This window comes from Carassius auratus, unplaced genomic scaffold, assembly GCF_003368295.1.
Source record: "Carassius auratus strain Wakin unplaced genomic scaffold, ASM336829v1 scaf_tig00001155, whole genome shotgun sequence".
NCBI lineage: Eukaryota > Metazoa > Chordata > Actinopteri > Cypriniformes > Cyprinidae > Carassius > Carassius auratus.
In genome coordinates, this window is record NW_020523344.1 from 44,633 (window position 1) to 64,283 (window position 19,651).

The 19,651-nt window shown below is 36.4% G+C and overlaps 3 protein-coding genes across 4 annotated transcripts in view; 1 reads left to right on the forward strand and 2 right to left on the reverse strand.

The window, feature by feature from the left end:
• Positions 1 to 12,571, forward strand: part of rbms2a (RNA binding motif, single stranded interacting protein 2a) — a 52,029-nt gene extending 39,458 nt beyond the window's left edge. Inside the window, exons 10-14 of one of the 2 annotated variants that reach the window (XM_026242223.1) lie at positions 3,806 to 3,856; positions 4,039 to 4,176; positions 4,260 to 4,337; positions 4,427 to 4,514; positions 8,850 to 12,571. In XM_026242223.1, coding sequence (XP_026098008.1) covers positions 3,806 to 3,856; positions 4,039 to 4,176; positions 4,260 to 4,337; positions 4,427 to 4,507 — 348 coding nt within the window. In that variant the 3' untranslated portion in view covers positions 4,508 to 4,514; positions 8,850 to 12,571. The remainder of the gene's footprint in view (positions 1 to 3,805; positions 3,857 to 4,038; positions 4,177 to 4,259; positions 4,338 to 4,426; positions 4,515 to 8,849) is intronic. The other variant, XM_026242224.1, reaches the window with a different exon arrangement.
• LOC113069212 (uncharacterized) lies at positions 4,527 to 8,937 on the reverse strand. Its single transcript, XM_026242219.1, has 3 exons — positions 8,833 to 8,937; positions 7,958 to 8,749; positions 4,527 to 6,111 (listed from the first exon to the last, which is right to left on the reverse strand). Exons 1-3 carry the CDS (start codon positions 8,935 to 8,937, stop codon positions 4,999 to 5,001), a joined length of 2,010 nt encoding a protein of 669 aa, XP_026098004.1. The 3' UTR covers positions 4,527 to 4,998.
• Positions 12,572 to 14,401: 1,830 nt separating the features above from the next.
• Positions 14,402 to 19,651, reverse strand: faim2b (Fas apoptotic inhibitory molecule 2b). The gene is made up of 12 exons (XM_026242225.1): positions 19,546 to 19,651; positions 18,895 to 18,958; positions 18,723 to 18,799; positions 18,569 to 18,633; positions 18,190 to 18,243; positions 18,049 to 18,099; positions 17,811 to 17,850; positions 16,961 to 16,998; positions 16,778 to 16,865; positions 16,520 to 16,615; positions 15,575 to 15,628; positions 14,402 to 15,462 (listed from the first exon to the last, which is right to left on the reverse strand). The coding sequence occupies exons 1-12, from the start codon at positions 19,558 to 19,560 to the stop codon at positions 15,313 to 15,315; spliced, it is 792 nt and encodes a 263-aa protein (XP_026098010.1). The 5' UTR covers positions 19,561 to 19,651; the 3' UTR covers positions 14,402 to 15,312.

Below are 19,651 nucleotides of genomic sequence, written 5' to 3' on the forward strand. Positions count from 1 at the left end.
GAAACTACCTACAATGTTTTGGCGCAGCGCCACCTAGTGGTCAGGAGATATGAGAAATGCATATTTTTGCTTATAACTTCTGAATGGTTTGGTCAAAAATCACACAAATGGTCTCTTTAGATTCAGTGAGTCATGTCGAGTCCAGTGTCAGCCATTTTAGGTGTTGGCCATTTTGAATTATGCTGTATTTTTTGAATGCATTATCATATCATTACGAAAATAATTAAAAAAATATTTGGCTCCATGCTCTGAAGATACTCAAAAAGTTTAGTGGCAGCGCCACCTTGTGGTCAAAAGTTATAATTAAATATCTAAAAAATGCTAATAACTTTTGAATACATTATACTATATTCTTTGGCTCTTGTCGAAAACATTGATACCGATTATGCCAAAATTGGCCATACTTCCTGTCAGCCATTTTGATTAATGTTGAAAACCTACTTTTTCGAACTCCTCCTAGACCATTAGTCCTATTTTCACCAAATTTGACGTGAAAGACACCACTAGCCAAAAGTTACGGATTTTGTGTCGATATACGAAACGGTTCTCATTTAGTGCATTAACAAATTTGCTACTTTTTTATCTTCTCATAAACCGTTGGTCTGATTTTCACCAAATTCGAATCCAATTATCTTCAGACTGTGCTGACAAAAGGTTATGGATTTTGTGTCAGTAGACAAAACCGTTTTTGCATATCACAGCAACAAATTTGAGGCATGATAAAACTTTGTGTGTGCCATTGTCACCTCACACAGAACACACCAAAATTATTTAATTACAGCGCCACCTTTTAGTCAAAAGTGGTAAACATTTAATCATATTACTAGTGCTTGTATTTATGATTTTTCAGCTATTTCGATAACAATCCTAAAATTGCTGTAATTGCTCATTTGTTGCATTTGGTGCCATGCTTAGCTCCTAAATTTGCCGGTGGAGTGCTTGGCCCCGTAATTGCTGCTTGCAGCTATATTTGTATACTAAATTTGGTTACTGTTTTAGAACATTTACATTTATTACAAATGTGGTAAAACTGTGGGCAGCAGAAGATAGCCTTGTTAGGCCCCTCAGGCGGTTCATGTGTCTGCTGGGACTCCTTGACTACATATGGTTCAGATAAATCATGTTTCATTGTCAAATTTCTGCTATTGCATGCATACATGAATTGGACTTGAGTTTAGTCTCCTCAGCTTGAGATATAATGGTTGATTGAAATGGTAAATGGTAAAATGCACTGCATTTATATAGCGCTTTCAACAGACCCCATGGCCATTCAAAGCGCTTTACAAGTTGCCTCACATTCACCCATTCACTCACTCATTCATACACTGACTGCTTTACTCCACAAAACCTTTTGTTAATTCACTGTTTCGCTCATTAGTTTTACAATTCCATGTCCTTAAACAGACTTGCTTGTTTGTCATTTCTAATTACCCATTTATTTGTGTTATTAGAAAATTTTAGGTCAATCCAGATTAAGTTTCATCTTTGTTGCAATAGTGATCTCAAGCTAAGTGTGTGCCAAAGCCGACAGCAGTCGGATGAAACACAGAGTGACTCACAACATGTGTTCAGTGAGAATATCAGACCGCAGTGACTCAGCTGAGCTGGGGCTTGTGGGAATTCTGACACCTTATTGAGTGCTGATGGATGAGCAGGCAAAAGCAAATAATGTACAGTGAGATCCTGTTGGTCTGGCACGCGTGCTCAAAAGGGACTGAACGGCCCATTAGAGCCGGATTACTGAGTAATGACGCCACAGCTCAGTCTGCTTGCGCCTAACATTTGTCTTATATGAAAAGTTACAAAAGAATATTTAATGGAGTAGCTCATCCAACAATGAAAATCATCATCAGTTCTTTGACAGCCGATGCCGATATCTTGAAAGCAGGGGGACCGATAGCCGATATAAAGCCCATATGATTTTTAAATTATTATTATTCATATTTAAGAAATTTGAAATCATTTGACAATGGATTAAAAAATAAATGTGTAAAATAAACATACTTATATTTAAGATGACAGTATTTATATAAATGTTTAATTAAAACAACAGGGCACTAAGTATTCTGGGACGTTTGTGTGCATTGGGAATCATATTTTTCAGATAAAGCCAGGGGCGCTCATTTTACAAACATCACACAGAGAAAATGACATGAATATGACAGTGGGCAAATGCATAAAGCAATGCATTATTTGACATCATGAGTTTAAAGTTTAAAGCATTTAATTCACACTGACCGATGGTCACACAGAGAACACAGCTGGATTCAACTAAGTTTGCAATGTTTGTGAAATTAAATGTTCATTAGCCATTCAACGATTTGTTTAAATTATTTAAATGCGTATTTGTTTAATGCTGATGGCAAACGAGAAATTATTATAATATTTGTCTTTCTATTACTAATAGGCCTAATATAAATTAAATTGTTATTATACCGTCTATATAGATTAATTCCTTAGTTTAACTGTTCTGTCTGATTATTAGACAGACTTCTGTCCGTATTAGAAAGAACTGTTAATGACAACAGTAAACCAGAGAGACAGTGTGAGCACCGTCAAAATAAAAGTCCCACATTGAACACATAGGCTGAACGGGTCGATGCCAAAAGTTGAAAAATGGCGATATATCAGTCGACCAGTAGTCTCCAGTCAGTGGCCACATGATACTTCAGAAATCATTCTAATAAGCTGATTTGCTGAGAAATACATTTTTCAAATGTTTTTAATTAATAGAAAGTTCAAAGGAAAATATTTTTTTTTGTAATGGAAATATTTTGTAACATTATAAATTAGTTTACGGTTCAATTTTATGCATTCTTGATGATTTAAAAATATTACATTTCTTTCAAAATATATATCTTAAAGACCTCAAATGTGACCCTGGACCACAAACCAGTCATAAGGGTAAATTTTTGGAAATTGAGATTCAAACATCATCTGAAAGCTGAATAAATAATAACAATGTATTGATTTGTTAGGAAAGGACAATATTTGGCTGAGATACAACTATTTGACAATCTGGAATCTGAGGGTGCCAAAAAAATCTAAATATTGAGAAAATTGAATTAAAAATTATCCAGATTAAGCTCTTAGCAATGCATATTACTGTTTTGATATATTAACTGTAGGAAATTTACAAATATCTTCATGGAACATGATTTTTACTTGATATCCTAATGATATTTGGCTAAAAGAAAAATAGTTAATTTTGATCCATATGGTGTATATTGTTGGCTATTGCTACAAATATACTCCAGCGACTCAAGACTGCCTTGTTGCTCCAGGGTCACAATTTTTTTAAATGTAGTGTATAAATCACCTTTAACGGAAATGCAAACATGACAGATGCAAACCCCAACCCGTTCCAGTCCCAATTAACATCTGGCGTCAGATGAGCAGAATATGGACCCAAACGCACATTGGAAGAGCTAGTTAAAAGTGGCTGTTATGATGCATTTTGACTATTTTGCTAGTGCCTGCATGGTGATTTTGGATTTGGAGAAACTACTAATGGGCCAAAATGAAAATTTTGAGCTGAAACCAAAAACTGAAGGCAAATTTAATTCAATGTGACAAAACAAGCTGTTTGACGTCTTCTGTGGATGAAGCACTGATTGAGATGCCACACACATGGCAGGAAGTTGATTTAATGATCTAGGAATCCTTGTGAGTATCGGTTAAAAATGATAGCTATAAGCTGACAGGTTGCCTGTATTTTATCCACAGTGTCACTGACGTTTAATTCACTCAGTGATTTGAAAATGATGGGTTGATTGATGTGCAATGCTTCTGTCTCTGTCCTCAGGTGCACAGCCCGTCCTGGATGCATCATCAGTCGTACCTCATGCAGCCCACCGTAAGTGCTCACATATGAGCTCACATATCATTTTGCAGGGAACTTCACATAAAAGTTTCCAAGCAGCTGCTTTTTTCATTTAGATTTATTTTTATCTTAACTATCGTAGCAAAAGAAGCAAGCACTATGATGGTTTGGATATAACAATCACCTTTGATTTCTGAGCATCTCTGTCTATGTAGGGGGCCGTTCTGACTCCAGCTATGGATCACCAGATGTCCATTCAGCCCACGTCTATGATCGGACCCCTGACCCAGCAGCTCGGTCACCTGTCGCTCGGCAGCGCTGGCACGGTTGGGGCCTATTACCATCAATTTAGAGTTTGTCCTCTCAGTAGAACCTAATTACCATCAAAACATGACGGGAAAATATTATATGTATGACTATTTGTTTTGCCCTGCAGTATATACCTAACGCAGCTATGCAAGGATCGTATATCCCTCAGTGCACCCCAGTGCCTCCCTCTACTGTTACATTAGAGGTATGACCAGCCTTGGGCCACACGTGCTGCTCTGAATGCTGGACACGGCCGGTTTGAAGATTTGATGCATTCTCGTTTTTGTCACGCAGGAAAACAGTGGACAGCAGCAGCAGCTTTCCATGGAGACGCCTTCAGAACACACTAATTATTCCTATCAGCACAGCAAATGAAGCTACGGTAAGACAAGGAACCAAACATGTGCTGTCTCTTTCAGAAGCAGACAGCTTGCATATAATAAACTACTATCAATTCACAGATTTTATTATAACCAGTTTTTGAGTCAAAACCAACTTATGGTTGATAATTAATGTATTAACATGTAATTCATTTGTAGTGTTGTAGAACATCTTCTCTAAAATTCCTTTAAAATTACACGTTCAAAAGTTTGGGATCAGTAAGATTATGTTTTTTAATGAATCTCTTATGCTCATCAAGATACAGGAAAATAGATCATATAATACATATGTATCCTTGCTGAATGACAGTAAAGATTCATTTGAAAAAATAAAATAAATAATAATAATAAATTTACCAACCCCAAAATTTTGAATAGTACTTAAAAATGTTGTGTTACAATATAATTTTAAATAAGCAATGTTCTTTGTAACTTTTTATTCATCAAAGATTCCTTGAAAAAGTTTCACAGGTCCCAACAAATATTTTACAAAATGTATTCAACAGAAAATACGTAATTGCTTTTTGCTTGGCTTTGCTTCTTGTCTAGCAGCTGTAGCCTTGTGCCATGTCTCTCCTGTATACATCGGTGACTCGTGTCATGTCTCTCCTGTATAAATCGGTGACTCGTGTCATGTCTCTCCTGTATATATCGGTGACTCGTGTCATGTCTCTCCTGTATATATCGGAGACTCGTGTCATGTCTCTCCTGTATATATCGGACACTCGTGTCATGTCTCTCCTGTATATATCGGTGACTCGTGTCATGTCTCTCCTGTATATATCGGTGACTCGTGTCATGTCTCTCCTGTATATATCGGTGACTCGTGTCATGTCTCTCCTGTATATATCGGTGACTCGTGTCATGTCTCTCCTGTATATATCGGTGACTCGTGTCATGTCTCTCCTGTATATATCGGTGACTCGTGTCATGTCTCTCCTGTATACATCGGTGACTCGTGTCATGTCTCTCCTGTATATATCGGACACTCGTGTCATGTCTCTCCTGTATATATCGGTGACTCGTGTCATGTCTCTCCTGTATATATCGGTGACTCGTGTCATGTCTCTCCTGTATACATCGGTGACTCGTGTCATGTCTCTCCTGTATATATCGGACACTCGTGTCATGTCTCTCCTGTATATATCGGTGACTCGTGTCATGTCTCTCCTGTATATATCGGTGACTCGTGTCATGTCTCTCCTGTATAAATCGGTGACTCGTGTCATGTCTCTCCTGTATAAATCGGTGACTCGTGTCATGTCTCTCCTGTATATATCGGTGACTCGTGTCATGTCTCTCCTGTATATATCGGTGACTCGTGTCATGTCTCTCCTGTATACATCGGTGACTCGTGTCATGTCTCTCCTGTATACATCGGTGACTCGTGTCATGTCTCTCCTGTATATATCGGTGACTCGTGTCATGTCTCTCCTGTATATATCGGTGACTCGTGTCATGTCTCTCCTGTATATATCGGTGACTCGTGTCATGTCTCTCCTGTATATATCGGAGACTCGTGTCATGTCTCTCCTGTATATATCGGAGACTCGTGTCATGTCTCTCCTGTATATATCGGTGACTCGTGTCATGTCTCTCCTGTCAGGGTGTCCGCGGGGTTTTAAAAAGTATTAAAAAGTGATAAATCAAAATGGTCAAATTTAAGGCCATTAAAAGTGTTAAATGTGGTCTCAGAGGTATTATTTTTTTTCCAAATTAGGTATTATTTTTTCCAGACTATCAGGTGTCCTATTCTGATTGAAATTCTATCTGCGTTCGCGTTAGTTCGTTTATATGGGCTTTAGCACATCTGGGCACATAATCAAAGATCTTCCGTCTCCGTCTCAATGTATGTTTGATGCTGACGTCATATTCAGTGGTCGTTCGGCATCATCTCAGAACACTGCGAGCTCAACAGAAGTGGCTGGCTTACGTTTTATTTTAGACTTGCTTCAAGTCATATCTTCAACGACTGGATAACCATCGTCGTCTTCATGGACAAATGCAAGTTTTCTAATAGCTGGGTTAACGACCCAGCGTTTAAGGACTGGCTCAGGCCTGTACAGGGAATAAAAGGCAGTAGTGTTGTCAAAAGACCCGGTACCTCGGTACCAAGTCGGTACAAAAAAAATTTAAATGTGACGGTACCAGGTTTCTTTAAGGACCGGTAGTACTGAGGTCCCGTTCAAACCCGGTTCTTGATGCATACAGCGCTTTGATTTCCGCGAAGCAGAAAACGAGTATGGAATCTCAAAATCCAGTCATGACGCTTGCATTAATTTCAGCATCTGTTGTCTTCTCCTGTCAAAATAATGGAGTTCATTTACAATTATTCATATTCATTCTCGAGAAAGCAGAAGACATACCGGTTTCTCCGGTAGTGGGCGGAGCTAATGTGCAAATAGCAATTTCAAAATGACAAATATGCATTCATTAGGCCTAAAAGACAATTTTTACATAAGGGCATTGTGCTAGAAATATTACTATTATTTAGTAAAACGTATGTGATACTGCTACCACTGTTGAAAAAAAATAAAAAACTTTATTTTTTAAAAAAATAAATCTCAATATTTCTTCCATGATTTAATTTTAATAGCAAATCCCCTTTATTTACCAAAAATAAAATGTGTTTAAATTTGATAAATTAAAAGACAAATTAAATTTGGGTGAAACTTGTTTACTGTTTTTCATAATTATATAACTTGTAGAAAAACTTTAAACACAATTCTAAATAAGTATAAAGAATGGCATTGGTTTTATTTTTAGTGCTAAAAAGTTATATATTTTTTTTTATTAGCAAATTTTTGTGTTTTGCTTTGGTACCGAAATTGGTACAGAGAACCGTGGATTTTCACCGGTATCGGTACTGAATACTGAAATTTTGGTACTGTGACAACACTAACAGGCAGGCTTATTGTTCGGTGTGTAAAAAAAACATCAATGTCAACTGGATGGGAGCTAACGCACTTCGGTCGCATATGCAATCCACTAAACATAAAAATGGAATGCGTGCTCGGAGAGAGCAGTTAATTCTACCAATCTCAGCTGTCTGCGCAGCTGCACCTCCACCACCACCGCCACAAATTTGTGGCGCAGTTTGTGAATCCGCAACAGTTCATAGAAGATGCCTGTTTGTAATGCATCAACTTGCAATGAATACCAGCCAGTGTGCTGGAACTATCCATTTTCTCCATTGCACATTTTGTGGTATTTGTTTTATTTTTATTTACTAAGTGAAATAAATGTGCAATATGCTGTCAACATCAGTCTCTAAATCTATTATTTTTTGTATGTTATATATGTCAAAATCTGTGTAAATAATAGAAAGGTCGCTGATTAACACTTGCAATTCAGTGTCGTGATGGTTTTAAAAAATATTTTGAAGGTAGTAAAAAGGTATTAAAAAGTAGTAAATTTAACTTAAGGATTGCTGTATATACCCTGCCTGTATATATCGGACACTCGTGTCATGTCTCTCTTGTATATATCGGTGACTCGTGTCATGTCTCTCCTGTATATATCGGTGACTCGTGTCATGTCTCTCCTGTATATATCGGTGACTCGTGTCATGTCTCTCCTGTATATATCGGAGACTCGTGTCATGTCTCTCCTGTATATATCGGTGACTCGTGTCATGTCTCTCTTGTATATATCGGTGACTCGTGTCATGTCTCTCCTGTATATATCGGTGACTCGTGTCATGTCTCTCCTGTATATATCGGAGACTCGTGTCATGTCTCTCCTGTATATATCGGTGACTCGTGTCATGTCTCTCCTGTATAAATCGGTGACTCGTGTCATGTCTCTCCTGTATATATCGGTGACTCGTGTCATGTCTCTCCTGTATATATCGGTGACTCGTGTCATGTCTCTCCTGTATATATCGATGACTCGTGTCATGTCTCTCCTGTATAAATCGGTGACTCGTGTCATGTCTCTCCTGTATAAATCGGTGACTCGTGTCATGTCTCTCCTGTATATATCGGTGACTCGTGTCATGTCTCTCCTGTATATATCGGTGACTCGTGTCATGTCTCTCCTGTATATATCGGTGACTCGTGTCATGTCTCTCCTGTATATATCGGTGACTCGTGTCATGTCTCTCCTGTATATATCGGTGACTCGTGTCATGTCTCTCCTGTATATATCGGTGACTCGTGTCATGTCTCTCCTGTATATATCGGAGACTCGTGTCATGTCTCTCCTGTATATATCGTTGACTCGTGTCATGTCTCTCCTATATATATCGGTGACTCGTGTCATGTCTCTCCTGTATATTGTAGAACAATGTGTCATATTTGTCCTGTATATATCAGTGACTTGTGTTTTGGTCCCAGGTCCTCTGGAGGTGCTGCTCCGCGCTCTGGACACTCGGGGTTTACCACAGACAGAGTCCCAGAGCAATCCGGATCTTTTGTAGGACATCACTCATCTTTTGTTCGACTCCTCTCTCTCTTCAGGAGTCACTCAGCCAACGGCGGGAGACTGTGCAAAAGAGCTAGCAATCTTTCATCTATTTTGATAACAAAACCAAAAAAAAAGTGTAAAAAAAAACAAAACAAAACAATGCTGATTAAAAAAAGGGTAAGGCAAACACAATGTGTTCTTTTATGCACAAAATGGCAAATTCTTATTTTTAAGTACCAATTCTTTAATATGGGAGGATAAAAAAAGAAAAAGTTAAAAATGAGAATTTTGTTTGTAAAATATGCAACTTTTTAAAAAGAAATTCTTTTTTTCTTCTTTTTTTTGTCAGCAGCAGAAAGATATTTTTGTACAGATTAATATGCAAACAGTGCGTTTTGTTTGTCCTCTTTTAGAATTTGTTGTTTAATATTTAGGTGTTTTGTTAAAAACATAACAAAAACATTTAAAGCCACTTCTTCTTCATGCTGCACCATTTTAAGAATCTTCCAAGAAATAGTGATGAAATCACTCTAATTCAATCTTCACAGACAATCATTAATTTATTACTTATTACAGAGTTTGGTGCACAATAAACCTTTGTCTTCAAGCTCATATAAAATATTAGATGCATAAATAGCAATTCTCCAGTCATGTGTGTTTTCTTTTTAATTAGTAATGAAAATTAATCTGAATTTTTTTAAAAGGTATTTTATGAGGAACATTTTAAATCGAATTATTACCTGTGGAACAGTTTGTGCTTGACATTACAGTGTTCAGGATCAAATCCTTTTTTTGCAAATTGAAATTTTTTACAATAAATTATTTTCTAATTCTGTATCCTCTTGATACTGTAGCTAAAGTAAGAGATAAAACTGATTAAGTATTTTTATACAGTAATGAAATCAAATATGGCTGGTTTTTGTGTCTAAATGTGCATGGTAATAATGCACATATGGGCTCCATTGGGTTACAGTACAGTAGTTTCGAGGAAGTGACTTTAAGTGCTTTGTTAATATCAAAAATAGTTCATAAAAGTGATGATAACACATGACTTGATGAAGTTTCCCAGTACCACACTGCTATAACTCTATAATATTTCTCTTCGTGCTGTAGTTAAGCAGAAATGTGTCATTTAAGAGTATAAATCAATCCATCAAACACCTGCAGTAGGAGAATATAATCATGAAAAGGGAAGGAAATCAAGGCATTTGGTTTCTATCTGGCTTACTTTTTATGCAGGTTTTGTAGATTATGAATTAAAAACAAGAATCATAGTATCAAGTTTATTTTTACTACCATATTGACATTCTTTATTTCCATTCTTCTTAATAATCCAATAATCCACAAGTGATCCAGTCCATCAATGATCGAAGAGAAAAGCTTGCTGGATGTGTTTCATCTTTTGTCTTCTCCAGATGTTCACTGATGGACTGGAGTGCTGTGGATTATTGTGATGTTTTTATCAGCTGTTTGGACTCTCATTCTGACGGCACCCATTCACTGCAGAGCATCCATTGATGAGACACTGATGCAATGCTACATATCTCCAAATCTGTTCCCAAGAAGAAAGAAACTCTACTATATCTTAGCTTTTTCAGATGTTTTGTAAAACAAGACCAAGAAGCTGTTTTGCCGTGTGTCAGGTCGCCGTGTCTTCATCAGCTTGTGTGTTATCGTGGCTTTGGTTCTGTGCAGTGCAGAGATTTGTAGAAATAACTTCCAAATGGTGCTGGGGTTATACATGAGACATGTATAGCAGGAGAAACGATTATATGGAACAGATGTTTAGGATCGAGAAGGACAGAAGCAGTTCTTCAGCGTGTGTAGTCACTTTCTTCCTTCATGCTGCTGTTTTTTTTTTATTTTTCATGATTTGTTTTCACTGATGTGTTTTGTTTTATCTTCTGTGAGATTAGCTGTAGTGTTTGGGCAACGCTTTACTTTCTGAAAACTGTTTCGATGATGAATTTGTCTGGTTGTGTGTGTATCGGTTGCTGTTCCTTTTTAAATCCCAGATTAATAGGATTGTTTTTTTTTGTTTGTGTGCAAAGGAAAGACTTTTTCTTGATTTTCTTTAATGTTCTTCTCTGTGCTGTTTGTTGTTTTACTTGAAATGTACTGTCTTGGTCAATCACGATGCACTTCTAAAAGAGTTTGAATATCCAAAATTATTATTATTTTTTTTTATATCATTGATGAAAAACACCTACATATGTTATAAATGTCTTTACACTCTTAAGAATAAAGGTGCTTCACAATACCATAGAAGAACCTTAAATGGTTCCATTAAGAACCTTTAACATCTGAAGAACCAGAAAGCTTCTTTTTTGGTTCTTCAGATTATAAAAAGCAAAGAAAGAGATGGTTCTTTAAAGAGACTTAAACCGAATGGCATCGCTGTGAAGAACTGTTTAAAGCACTTTTATTTGTAAGAGAGTAGAAGAATCACTCTTCTGTAGGATAGAAACACAAGGGCTCATGTTATAACACTAAAGGCACGGGATGCAGTTCTTACTTCCTTCGTTTCAGGGCTTCCCCTTGGTGCATTTTACATTTTATGACCTTGATCTGAAAACTATTCAATGGTGTTCATTAAGAGACTCTTCTCCGTCCATGAAAATAGCTGCTAGCTTGATTACCTTCTAGGATAGTTTGACATTACATTCAAAGAAGTTGTGTTATTGAAACGGATCAATACCTCTTTACCAGTTTACCGTCACTCAGGCTGAAATCTATTGGCAGTCATTGAAATCTTTGTGATACACTTGTCTTTAGATTCCCAAAGAATGGATTCGTTCCAGCTACCAAAGATACGCCACCAAGATACAATAAAAAACAAACAAAAATCCATGCGTGAGTGATTAAGTTACTGATGAGTTTGTCAGAATCACCTTTTTCCATTACTTTGACTTCTGGTCCTTCGTCCACTTTTCAGTGTGATTTTACTGTTAATGTTTTTAGTCAGATCTTCTGTACTAAAGTTATTTCTTATGCAATTCACCTCATGAAGGAAAATGGGATTTATTTCGATAAATCGTTTCATCCATTATTAACACAAAACATTAAACATGGTTTTGAAACTATGAAATGTGTTTTTTATTCAGATTGATTGCATATATCTAAATATTCTCATCGACCGGGTCAGATTTTCAAAGAAGAGCTCATTTCATAGTTTCAAAATGCATTGCTGCTAGCATGGGGTGTTCAGGCTGTTCACCAGATGAAGCCATAAACAACAGAACCATTCAGTTATTGTAGCGCCGCTGTCATCCAAGTGCCTCAAGACGGGACCTGTGTTTAGTTGTTTTGGGTCGGTAGACAGTATCCAGATGTCTAGAGATGGGAAGTTGTGAAGACGTCAGTACTGAATACTGTTCTGAACAAATGGCTTGTCTCTTGAACAGCTTTTTTAAACATTCTTTATTTATACAATAACACATTTTGTACAGGTATCTGGAAAACCAGTTTGGTTGCATGTTAACCGGAGCTTCTAGCCGGAAATCTGTCTTCCTGTGCCACAGTTTCTGATTTTCTTGTACTTTTTTTTTTTTTTTTAAGAAAAATTGCAACAACAAAATGTTCTTCTGTTTTTGTTTGTGCCTTTTTAAACTGATCTCTTGAATTCCATTTTTTTAATAAAATTTTGTTCGTATTTTGTTGGTTTATTTACTTTTATTTATTTTACCAAAGAACATTAAAACATCAACTGCAGTTTTATTATTATTATTACCTGCCAGCCATTATTAATTTAGCTTTTTCTACCTTTACCTTAATAGCCCTAATTCACCAAAAATGTTTTATTGGTAAAAACATATTCCGATTCATTCAGTGTGATACTGAATATTTTCCCCCCAACCTGAATAAAACCAGTTAATTTAAATGTGAGCATCTTAAAGATGTATTTATAATTAGTAACGAGCATGGTTTTTGAAGCGTATGGATGCTGCTGAGGATGGAAATGAGGATCACTAAATAGAGAAATAAATGAGTAAACTGTTAAATACATGTCACTGATAGGACAAAAGAGCACAATATACGCCACAAGTTCAATATTCGTAAGGAATGATTTGTAAGTCTGTTCAGGTGTTCATGGGTAAATAATTAGTTTTAGATGTTGTCAGTACATCAGTATTACACGTTAAGACGCTGTTAATGCACAAATATTGTACATTTCAGTGTCTATGCAAATGTAATATAAGTTCTGACGAATACTCACAAGATCAAGATGGTCATGTATGAACATAATGCACTAAAACAAACCTGATGTGCTTCATGTGGATCATAGTTTAGACATGAATAAAAGCCTAAATGACACATGCTCATTATATAAAGTGATGGTATCTCTCCACAAGGTTTGGGATTTTGCCACTCGGCAAGGCCACGGCCAACTCGGTGGTGCTTGAGCGTTAAAAATCCTCAAGATTCGTGTTTGAGGGGGAAGCTTATCAATATACAGTCCTGTCTAGTGGACTGTCTCTGGACGAGGTGGGAATCTGCATTATGAATTACCTTGATGAATGGCTTGTGTTAGTCACTGACACCATTTCAGAAGCTAGAGCCTAGAGGTTTTTGTCATCCTCACGTGAGCGCTGCAGATCAGAGCAATAATTTCAAATATTTCCAAATATATTATTTCAAAGTCTGGTCATCAAGTCCCACTTGTCTATTGCACTGACGGCCTTGCCCCATTAGTGTGTTTTTATCCTGTTTGATAATTTTTTTTAGGAAACAGTATCGACTGTTAATGAACAATATAACAAATATAGCTATTTAAAGAATCTGAAACTAGAAGCACTTGAAAGCTGCTAACAAAGCTCTGTTCACCTTTATGCACACATACCTTCATATGGTGAATGTTTCAACAGTGAAACCAACAAAACAAGCAGAAAGCTGCCAGCATGTAGGAACTGTGGATATTTAAGGTGAAAGGTGATTGGTAGCCTGAACAAAGAATGACAAGCTGTTCTTCCAGTGGGATCAGACTAACACACACACACACACACACACACACTCATCCTCCATGAGCTTAGGCATACGTAACAGCATTAATATAGCTTATCATGTTCTCTATATAATCCATTCAGTATCTGAATAAAGTGAATAAATGTGTTTTTTAAGCTGCTAAGAGACCATACACAAGGCAAAGTTTCAGGAATGACATCCGCAGGATTCACTCTTAAAATTGCAATGATGGCACAGTGATAACCCTAACAATGGATGGAATGAATATATCATGCATAAAGACCTTACTCATTTCAGAAACGCCCCCAGTGATTTGATTCTGGAACCGGTTACCAGCAAAACATATCATTTTAGTCACCCACTAAATTTCAGCAAAGGAGAGATAAAAAAAAAAAAAAAAAATCTGCAATGTGCCCATAGCCGTGCTGATATAAGGTCACATTCCTCTCCTGCGTATCTGATATCATTGAGAATTCTGACCAGAATATGTTTGAAAAGATACACAACACATACACAAGACTCGCATGGTTCCTGTGTTTATTATTCGTAAGCATTATTATCAATCTACAAATTCATTTCAATTATACATACTGACATGCATCATTATTTCCATTCTTCTTCTTATCTACTCTTTTTTTCTAGCTTTATCACAGCCATTATCCAACTACCTAGAAACGGTAGGGATTGTGTGGGGTCATGCGTTCCTGATGTCTGATGTGTTGCACACCTCAGTTTGTAAACAGTTTATATCTGTCTATCATTAATATCTGTGCATTTCTTTTACATAGACAGAAATATGAATCCCTTTATGAGGACAGGCGTAAGTTGTAAACAGAAGTGCTGTAGTACATTAAAAATACAGAATAACCTGTGTGTAAAAGTTACAATACTATAGTACATTGATAATATTGTATTGCAAAATGTGATAATCATATATTCATATAACACAGTTTGAGAATATTCCGTTATCTTAACACACTCAATGACTGCATTACATTTATATAACAAATAAACAGATTGTTGGTATGAAAATAATAGAGCTTAATATAAACTCCACATTTGAACTTTCTGAACTTTCAACTGCCAGCTGAGTGGAAATTGTTATTGACACAATTATAGATAAAATCATTTGTCATATGCATAAAAGACCTTACTTCATTGTAGTAGCTCCTTTTAAGCCAATAGTTCATGATTGGATGGGAATTTAGAATTTTAATTGTATTTTCAATTTTATTTTTATTTAAACAAATGTGGTGCAACCAAATATATTCAGAAGGATTTAGTCCTGTGATTTTTTTTAACACATGAAGTGCACATCTCAGTCCCTGAGAATCATTCTTTCAGAGTTGGTTTTAAAAGGCCACATGTCGAGGTTTGAAACATTAGCGATCAGTATTGTACATGACGGACATTATTCCAGCACAAACACGCTCATTCTCTGCCGTTACCAAACAACTGCAGCAGGAACGTGAACAAGTACACAATATCCAGGTAGAGACTGAGTGTTGCAAAGATATATTCTTCAGGACTCATTGCGTATTGCTTGTTCCCGATCAGCAGCTGTGTATCAAAGGCCAGGAACTGGGACAGATGATGCGAGACACAGGTCAGTCAGCGTGACATCACCTTAATCACATGATTAAATGATCATCATTTAAAACCATAATCCTTTCTTGACTAATCTGCTTCTCACCATGGTAAAGACAACAGCTCCTACGCTGGCGTAGACCGCATGTAACCAGGGGACCTTTCACGAGACAAAGCAGTTAGGAAGGGACTGTTAATGCTTCTGTACAGATTAGGACTGAGAGGAATATAGCTATTAGGACTATAATTGTCTAGAATCTAAAAACAAAAATACAGTCCTCAGCTTGTTTGCTAAATTAGTGGAAAACTCAGTGAGGTGTTCAGGTGTTTGCACGTTTATGTTGACTGGAGAAAGCCATCATATTGCTATTCTGTTTAAACATAAAAAACTGTATCCTCCTGAAACCAACATTTTGAATTAAATACAGCCCAGCGCTGGGTAACATATGAACAAACCCAGCAAGTGGGTTGTTTTGACCCAGTAGTTAAGTTACTACCTAGAAGGTTAGGTTAAACATGTCTGGCTCAAAACAAGCCAGTTGCTGGGTTTGTTCATATTTCACCCAGCGCTGGGCTGTGTTTAACCCAGCATTGCTAGCATTGCTACTGATTTGTCTGTAACACTTTCATTTAGGGACCAATTTTAACTAGTTGCATGCATATCACTAGCATATTAGCTGGTTATTTGTAGCCTACTAATAAAGTAAATATTCTAAAAGAGCATATTCTACATCCATAATCCTACCCCATACCTAAACTTAACAACTACCTTACTATTAATAAGCAATAATTAGAAGTTTATTGAGGCAAAAGTCATAGTTAATAGCGAGTTAACACTGAGAACTAGACCTTCAAATAAACTGAGACCAAAAATTGTCGGTCTGAGAGATTGCATGGCCTTAAAACCTTCAAAGGTTGAGCTTTTAAAATCTACTTTAGAATTGTTTCAAACTTCAAAATTCTAACTTTCTGGTCAGACTTTCTCAAGCCAACTTCAAAGGTTGTTTTTTTTTATTTTTAATCTAGTTTGCATATATCTTTGGATACTTACATAGCCAAAGGGAACCACAAATCCCATGATAATAGCACAGAAAAACATGACCATGCACAGAATGAAGAGAAGGCCTTGGAAAGAGGTGATGTCAATCTGGAGAGTCAAAAAACAACACTTTAGAATTGAGATATTATTGTATTTAACGTGTGTATATACCACTGATGACACAGCTATAATAAAATCCTCTGATGTTCACCAAAAAGTATATTAGTATCTATAGCATATTTAGTTTATAATTGTTCAGCCTTTGCTCACCTTGCTCTGAAAGCTGAAGATGGTGACACACAGACACACTGTGGCAGTGATGCCAATGCACAGCACTACAGACTTAGTGTTGTAGAAACTGGCAGAAGGAAGCACAGATTCTGTTATGTTCAGTAGAAATTAAACCTATCTAAAAAAAAAAGATGCATGCACACACAACAGACGTGTCATTACCTAGAGATGAAACCCAACATGCAAGCCATGCTCAAAGTCTGCGCTCGCACAATGTTCACAGAAGCATGCAAAATAAACGAAAGAGGGGAAAAAGAACATTTCAAATCTAGTAATTTTTTTTAATTATATGAATGCATTGATTTTTTTAAAAAATGCAATCCATAGTATAACTCTAGGAATTCTAAAATGCTAGAAATGAATTAGACCAAAGGACAACATGCACTTTACTTGGGGTACTTCTTTCTGTCTTCATGGGAACAGATTTGGTGCAATGTATCATTACATCACTGTCTCAGCTATGGATGCCCTGCAGTGAATGGGTGCCGTCAGAATGAGAGTCTGATAAAAACATCACAATAATCCACAGCACTCCAGTCCATCAGTGAACATCTGGAGAGGCCCAAAACTGCATATTCATATCAATCCATGCAACAAAACCATCAACAATTTCTTTTTTTTTTCTTTTCTTTTTTTTACTTCAAATATTTGCTGCTGGATAAAATATGAGTCCATAATCCATAATAAGACTTTCCTCGAGTGAAATAGTCCTCTCATCTGAATCAGGAGAGAAATATGCACAGATCTAAGCAACATTTATGAACCAAAACAAAGCAATGGTTTAAAGTTCAAATTATTTAATAGTAGATTTGTTTCAGCTGTTTGGACTCTCATTCTGACGGCACCCATTCACTGCAGAGCATCCATTGCTGAGCAAGAGTACATTTCTCCAAATCCATGAAAAACAAAACAAAAACAAACATATTTACATCTTAAACAGTCTGAGGGTTAAATACACGGTCAGCAGTTTTTTGGGGGGTGAGCTACTCCTGTAATGTATCCTGATACTCACAAAGATTGTAAGAAGAATGAGATTCCATGGAAACTGCCTCCTGCATTACAGAAATGAAAAGATGGATGCAACAATTATATTACAATTTCCCAATTATTATATATATATATATATATATATATATATATATATATATATATATATATATATATATATATATATATATATATTGTTTTGTTTTCATATAGAGATGAGTGTATAACCACAAATGCAATTTATTAACAGTTTATTGACTTACCTCAAATCACCGCAGCAAGCCAATGAGATATACGTGACAAGAAACAGAAGACTGCAGAACACAAACATTGCTGGAGTTAGTGACACAGAGAGTCAAGTCATTTGAATAACTGATGAAACCGCAGGTTATACTTATACATACTTGGACATGGAGTATAAAACAGGATGTGTCTGAATGTACATCCTCACTGGAGCACTAGAGAGAGAGAGAGAGAGTTCAGATACAGTCTTCTGCTCGCCATGGCTCGTTTATTTATTAAAGAGTAAATACAGTAAAATAAACATTATATTGTGAAAGATCATTAGTGTTTTCAGCGTCATTCCTCCAGTCTTCACATGATCACATGATCTTCAGAAATCAGAATAATATACTGATTCACTGCTCAAGAAACATTTCTGATCATTATCAATGTTGAACACAGTATTAATGTGAAAACGTCCTGTCCCCAAACGTTTGATCCACAGTGTAATTCAGTGATGAGACATTGTCATCTATTAATGAAACACCACACTATACTCACCAGAATGTGAAGAGAGCGATAACTGCTACTGTGGAGAAGAGCTGCAGCATCAGAATTGAATAAACCTGCAAGAATAGGATCAGTTTTACAAAAAAATATTATTAGATTGTCCTGTATACTTTACATAATTAAGTGGAACTGTTTCAGCTTCGACCTTTCGTATGAAAACACGTCTGATGTACATGTCATCCCAGGAAAAAGTTCCTTCACCATAGCAGTAACCAGGACATCCTGCAGAGAGATGATGAAACGACATCAAATTACAACAAGAAAAATGACATATGACAGATTCAGATTTAAGTTCAGATAGATAGATGGATGGATACCTGCGTTTGCCTCTTCGTAGCTTGGAGGCATGTTTCCTTCAACAGTTTGGACTGTTGGTGCGACCTGTTAATAAACATATCGAGAGAATATTAATGTGGCCAAATGATGGCATGAAATAATCACTTAATTCACTTTAAAATGGCAAGAAAATACACTGAGCAAACTCGCATCTTTGGTAAACACATTAAAACTTCAAGCTGTCTGTCAGTTGTGGCCCAGTTTTTACTAGAAAGAAATCTAGGATCAAATGTTTGCATCGCTGCAGTATTGTTTCTAAACTCATAAATATGATCCAATCCAGTTCAGAGATGAACAGACCTGTGCAACATAAACAGATATAGACTAAATAAAGATCATTTAGACTACATGATGCCTGACTGCAAGATTGAATTGTTTAGTTAGTGTAGGAATAAAACTGGTTATGATAAGGAAGCTTGATTTATAAATAGTCTGAATAATCTCCTTTAAAGCAATGTGCCAAAGTAGAAGTGGATTCTTCTTCTTCTGTGAGCATGAAATCATTTGTTCAGTTTTAATGCCACTAAAACTATTATTTTATATACTGATATCATGTCTAACATAAATCCACTTAGGTTTGTAGAAAACTGCTGATTTCTACTCTTCTATTCATCAATAAAATGAGATCTTACCTTTTTCTGTGTCATTTTATCTGCTTGTTTATGGTTTTATTGCTGGCAGATGCCGAGGCTGATGCAGTCCTGTGTGCTGGATGTTCTCCGTGTGTGTTCCTGTGGA

Excerpts from the sequence above, each read along its gene's own strand:
- faim2b (XM_026242225.1), bottom strand. Across the intron at positions 17,851-18,048 it reads GCTTGCTGCGGTGATTTGAG|GAGGCAGTTTCCATGGAATC; the intron begins GTAAGTCAATAA and ends TCTGTAATGCAG. Across the intron at positions 15,629-16,519 it reads TTGTGGTTCCCTTTGGCTAT|GTCCCCTGGTTACATGCGGT; the intron begins GTAAGTATCCAA and ends GTCTCGTGAAAG.
- LOC113069212 (XM_026242219.1), bottom strand. The coding sequence starts at position 8,937 with ATGTCCTACAAAAGATCCGGATTGCTCTGGGACTCTGTCTGTGGTAAA. Across the intron at positions 8,750-8,832 it reads GACCTGGGACCAAAACACAA|GAGAGACATGACACGAGTCA; the intron begins GTCACTGATATA and ends CGATATATATAG. Across the intron at positions 6,112-7,957 it reads CGAGTGTCCGATATATACAG|GAGAGACATGACACGAGTCA; the intron begins GCAGGGTATATA and ends ACACCCTGACAG.